A 6,000-nucleotide genomic window follows, 5' to 3' on the forward strand; every position below is an offset into this window, starting at 1 on the left:
GAGATAGTCTTTGCACAGGAGATAGGCACAGGAGACAGTGTTGAACTGTTTCCGGAGAGCTAAAAAATCATACATCACCACTTAGATGCAGCAGATTATCCTATGATACTTACGTATGTGATATTTCGTGGGTAAGGGTGAAAGAAGTAACATCGTCGTTGCCTTCGTCCGATACAAGCATCACATTTTCTGGGCCGCAGGCTGATTCGAAATTTGCAGAACCTGTTTGAACAAAGCAGGCGGGAGAATGTTTCCTAAGGACGTATAGAAAACGTTATCGGAACTCTAGAAGTTCGGTGCACATAAGCATGCGTCCCCGAATTCTGTGCGAAGGTTTCTGTCAGATACGGAGTAAAGCTTCTACAAAAGAAAATGTGCAATAAAGCCAGGAAGCAAACTTGTGCAATTTCTACGAGCAGTTCACAACCGCTTCCACATTTAGCGCGCGAAAAATAGCGGCAAATTTAGCCTCCAAGGTAAACGCAGAACGCACCAATGGGTTTGTGCCCTTCTCACTCTGTTAGAAAAAATACTACTGCAAATCACTTGCAACCATTTCGAAAAGAAATTGAAGCAATTACCGAAGCAAAATAGGCTACTTTTAGGTTCCGTTCAAAATTTTAGAATAAATGATGTACAGCAGGGAGCTGGCGTTAAATGCCAAGCGCATCAAAATTTCACACTGCCTAAATTGGCTATAGACTAGGGCTACATGCACTGAATCGGCCTTGCAAGGCCCCACAGCTAATAATTCTATAATTATTTTATGAGGAGTCTCTAAACAACACCCAATGAGACGACGCGTGCCCCTGGTGGTTACCGGCTATAACATAAGTGCCCAGACGTGCCCTTCAAGATTTTTCACTGCTGCGTGGCAGCCACCTCCGCCGCTTAATATCGCAGGCCCTGCTGAGCAGCCATGCGTCACTACCGGCGAGCTGTAATAGTGTTTTTTTTATGTTTTGGTATTAAATATTAACAAACTATTAGCAATGTGCAACCCGAATGTATCATCGTCAGCTACGGTTTGAAAGACGCGTTTTTGCGTCTGACCTCAAGCTCGCCGAATCAAATGGGGTTCAGAAGGACCTGCTTTCCTTGTAACATTTCATAGTAAAGGATATTTATAGCATTGTGGTTTACTATATTAAGCTCATATTCAATGCTCGAATGCTCACCGGCTTTCTAAGCATACATTAGCGCAGCGCGATGCGCAGCAGCGTGTCGCGCGAGCCACAGTCACCAACAATGTGAAGCTGAGAGGAGAGGCACACCATATCCATGACCTGTTCATGGACATGAAAGGCTTCAAGGCAAATCTAGTTTCTTCGGAAACAGGTGCAAAATTGATAGTGGCAGCATTTATGTCTATTTTCAAAGGCTAGTGCGTATACTAATTCCGCCATTCCTTCCCTGGACAAGAATCCTCAGTGGTCTGCGCACACAATCTTGGGACCAATATTCTGACCTCGATACAATAAAGGAGGAAGTAAATATGTTAAAAGGTTCATTGGCTGTGACGTCGATGTGCTGTCTCGTTCTTTTCAATTAAAACCTATTGAACAGCAGTTAAGCAACACAATAAAAAAGTAGATATAAAATTTAATAAATTTACATAAATCATTAGGTTCTGAACAGTTCAGAAACTTAAAGCCACTTTCCCATGGGTAAATGTACATTTCCAGCGGTACCTACGTGTGTAAGCAAACTATTCCACTACCGCAGTTATTTGGTTATTATTCGCTAATCAGTTTTTTTATCACAGTTAACTGAAATGATGGCGTCAAAGGTTAACAAGGAGTAGCATGAAACATTAGCGGTGCCTTTCCTGTGTATTGGGTTGTTTTTGAGGTACATATCTACAGTAATAAAACGTGAACACTATTCACTCAACACGGAATCAGAAAAACTAATTTGTGTTAACGAGACAGCAGCATAACAAAGTTATCTTTGTTAGGAACGGACAGGTTTCATAGACCACTCCAACATCCTGTAGACTTGTGCTTGTTGCAGATAGCATGAGTGCCGACGGGAATAACATCTTCATGCTACCATGATATGCGATGAAGTTTACTTTTGGATGTCTAATAATATTACAAATCTATTTACCCGGAGATACCTGGTGGCGAAACTAACGTCCTAATTATAATAGCAAAATGGTTATTTCACTTCTTAGCTGATTGTTGTGGCAGAAGCTCCATGAAAATAATCAAAGGGGCACAAAAAATGTCAAGTCGAGCTGTATTTAATGATTAGGCGTCCATATTAGCGAATTCCTCATTCTTAGTGAACAGAGTTTTGTAAGCGACAAAAAAAAAATAAAATCTTAGTGGCGTCACCTATTTAGGATGAAGGCTACTCTCATGTGACATCAGCACAGGCGGTTTAACTTGGAGCGACAAGGGGGATCCGTTTCTTCGAACGCAATTTAAATTGGCGCGGAAGAGCAGCACCTTGGGTGGTACGTTTCTACGCAACAAAGGCCTCTACTGACACATAGAAAACCCAGACAGACTTCTAGACAAATAATCGATCGCTCTGACTTGGCCTAATACTTTCCTTCAGTGTCCTTTAAAATCAGTCTTTATTTGAAGAAAGCAAGCCGACTAATAGGGATAATGTTTTATTGCGATAGCAGTTATATGGACACTCAAAAGCAGATTTCTGCCGTCGGCGTCGCCGTCGCCGTCGCCGTCGCCGTGAGGTTCCGTATGACGTCAATGGAGATGAAATCGTGGCCGCGCGCCGCCGAACGCTGTATGTGCGAGTGAAAGGGCGCGAGGGACGCGCTCTTTCACGGGGAGTGAACGCACGGCGGAGAACAAACGCGCGTTCTGCGCCGTGCTTCCTTAAGGGCTGCAGAAGTAGGCGTCTCTTTCCTCCTTTACAATCACCATATATGTAGAGCAAACGCGCCTTCTTCCGATGCGCGAGAGGCCGTGGGGGAGGGGGGGAAGGGGGAGGGAAGGGAGGCGACGTTTAGCTGCGGCACCAAGTGCCTATTTATATCAGAGGCTCCGGCAACAGTCACCAACGCCGCACGCATTTTGAGCGAACGCGGGCAAAATGCCGACGGCGTCGACAACAGTTCGGCGCGTTGCCGGTGCTGCTGCATGTCCAAGTTTATACAGCTGATAAAGCTAATATCATTACTCCGTATATCTCTCTACAAATTTGCTATCGCAATTGATGCTTCACCTTTCAGGTGAAACTGCGACAACTTTTTAGTCTACGCCAAGTTACGGTACTGCGCGTAAACTAAAAAAGCATAACTTATGTTTACGAATTTACTTTCACTCATAAATATCTTATCGTCCGGCCCTCGACACCGCCACCTGTCGCCAATCCAGCCATCTGGTGAAAAAAATGTTGTCGCAGTTTCACCAGAAAGGCGAAGCATCAATTGCGATAGCAAATTTGTAGAGAGCTATACGGAGTAAGGATATTAGCTTTATCAGCTGTATAAACTTGGACATGCAGCAGCACCGGCAACACGCAGAACTGTTGTCGACGCCGTCGGCGTTTTGCCCGCGTTCGCTCAAAATGCGTGCGGCGTTGGTGACTGTTGCCGGAGCCTCTGATATAAATAGGCACTTGGTGCCACAGCTAAACGTCGCCTCCCTTCCCTCCCCCTCCCCCCCCTCCCCCACGGCCTCTCGCACGTCGGAAGAAGGCGCGTTTGCTCTACATATATGGTGATTGTAAAGGAGGAAAGAGACGCCTACTTCTGCAGCCCTTAAGGGAGCACGGCGCAGAACGCGCGTTTGTTCTCCGCCGTGCGTTCACTCCCCGTGAAAGCGCGCGTCCCTCGCGCCCTTTCACTCGCACATACAGCGTTCGGTGGTGCGCGGCGACGATTTCATCTCCATTGACGTCATACGGAACCTCACGGCGACGGCGACGCCGACGGCAGAAATCTGCTTTTGAGTGTACATATAATTGCTATCGCAATAAAAGTTTGGAGATCTCTGGGTTAGAGCGTGGGGCTGCTTTGCTCGAAGTCAGAGGTGTGATTTTGCCACCAGCCATGCATTTATTTTATAGAAGCGGACCGAAACGATGCTTGACAGGAACCTAATTATCTGCCTGCCACACAGTACCAAATTAGGTAATAAATTACTCGCAATGAAGTACTTAAGATGAGCGTTACACAAAACTAAGCATACCCGGAAGAATTCTCCACTTGCTGAAAAGCAACTTGCGCACTACTCACCAATGACGGTATGTACTACTACGCCGCTAGATGGAAACTGATAATTGTTCGTTTTTATCTAGAAGCTGTGCAAACCCAGGGAAGAAAAGTCAGGCAAGTTTTAAGCTCGTGAAACCTGGCGATAGGAGGGGGAGCCACTAGCTTCCCACAGCGAAATGCGTCAGCGATAGTTGAGCACCCAATAGCCCAAGTCGGCGCACCACACCCATGTCGGCAACCTCAAGAACTGCGCGCCAGTAGGTTAACATACCAATACTCTCGCATAGTAGAGGTCGTAACAGTGCCAGAGTTACAGCGTTGTGGTGGGCAAGGTGTTCTAACCATATACGGAGGCAATGAAGCGTGGCCCAACACGCGAGACAGCTACTACTCCGCAGTTGGGAGAACACCCTGGCTGATACTAGGCATGTTACAAGGCTAACCCGATGAGGCGCGCCGGCTATGGTGATACCAACACCGTACTTCTTGAGTGCAGAAGGTGAGACAGACGGAGAACATTGTTTATTTTTATTTATTTACAAATATTGCTGTCCTATGCTTTAGACAGTGCAGAAGTGCGGTACAGAAAACAAAGACAGTACGTAAGAGAGAAATAATGCATAAAAACACCAAATAACACGCTTAGACAACAACGTCAAACGAAAAAAGGAACGTTGGTGCAACTTAAACAGTGCACAATTTTGTGCGACATGATTACTCGTATTCAAGTGTTTATGTGAGCCAACGCTTCAAGTTATACGGTTGTGGCTTACAATGAAGGTCAGAAGTTACAATTGTATTGGCTAAAATTGAACCGCAATGCCTTCTTTTGGATAGATTCGTGACTTGATGCGTGGGATGTCCATTGAGCTAACCAAACAACTACCGCGTATTCAAAAACTGGCCTCACAAGACTTATAGGCGGTTAGCTTATATTGCTTTCTTGCCCCTTTTATACTTCTCTTAACGTAGCCCGAATTTACAAACAAACACCTTCGGTATTTCTAAATGCCCAATAATATGACTGGATAAATTCAGCCTGATATTATCGGGCCGTTCGGCTCAGACAATGTGGTATTTACATAAATGCTCAGCAGGAACGCTAACACGTCACTAGCGGATGCCAGAACGATGACCGGGCTGCTGAAAAGCCGACTGAGTGGAACGTGATCGTATGTCCACACGGCTTCACTGCTTCTTAAGCTAAACGCTAAGCTCATTTTTCGAAATGTTCTCACTATCCGCGCAAGGGCCACTCATGCGCAACGTTACCGTGGCAGCGAGACCACTGGAAGGTCAAAGCGGCTTGGCTGTTAGTGCAATTCATATCGCAATCAAATGCTAACAACTCTTTCAACACACACAATTGTACTTCTTAGTGTGCCACAAACGTAAAATCTCATTACATATAATCATACATTGTTATAGGAAGCCTGAGCAACATACATTAGCGGCGAATGCTGGAGCAAATACTGACACAAGCACACAGGGACGGGCGCGTCATTCATATTTTATGTAGCAATGAAAACATACCATGTATATGAGATGCTTCTCCATTTGAATTCACTTCAATCAGTGGTAGCCTGCAAAGGGAAACGCAATCAACCCCCCCCCCCTATAAATAAGAATATATGTAAAACAAAAGGTAACATTGGTTCTGAAAATCTGGCATACTGTCATAAGTCACGCAATATGCCGTGGTGCAAAGCATTGTGCGTTGTGAATCTCAGATGTCTATACTACAATGTTACCACAATATAGGACACCTATACCCTTCCGTTGCCTTCCACGTATGCATTTGGTTATGG

The 6,000-nt window shown here is 45.2% G+C and overlaps 1 protein-coding gene across 1 annotated transcript in view; it reads right to left on the reverse strand.

The window, feature by feature from the left end:
- The window catches only part of LOC125940009 (uncharacterized), a 40,811-nt gene extending 35,027 nt beyond the window's left edge, over positions 1-5,784 (reverse strand). The window contains exons 1-2 of the mRNA XM_049655668.1: positions 5,726-5,784; positions 114-222 (exon numbers count right to left, since the gene is read on the reverse strand). Coding sequence (XP_049511625.1) covers positions 114-181 — 68 coding nt within the window. The 5' untranslated portion in view covers positions 182-222; positions 5,726-5,784. The remainder of the gene's footprint in view (positions 1-113; positions 223-5,725) is intronic.
- Positions 5,785-6,000: the final 216 nt, after the last annotated feature.

The sequence above is a fragment of the Dermacentor silvarum genome, chromosome 9 (assembly GCF_013339745.2).
Source record: "Dermacentor silvarum isolate Dsil-2018 chromosome 9, BIME_Dsil_1.4, whole genome shotgun sequence".
In the NCBI taxonomy this organism is placed as follows: domain Eukaryota; kingdom Metazoa; phylum Arthropoda; class Arachnida; order Ixodida; family Ixodidae; genus Dermacentor; species Dermacentor silvarum.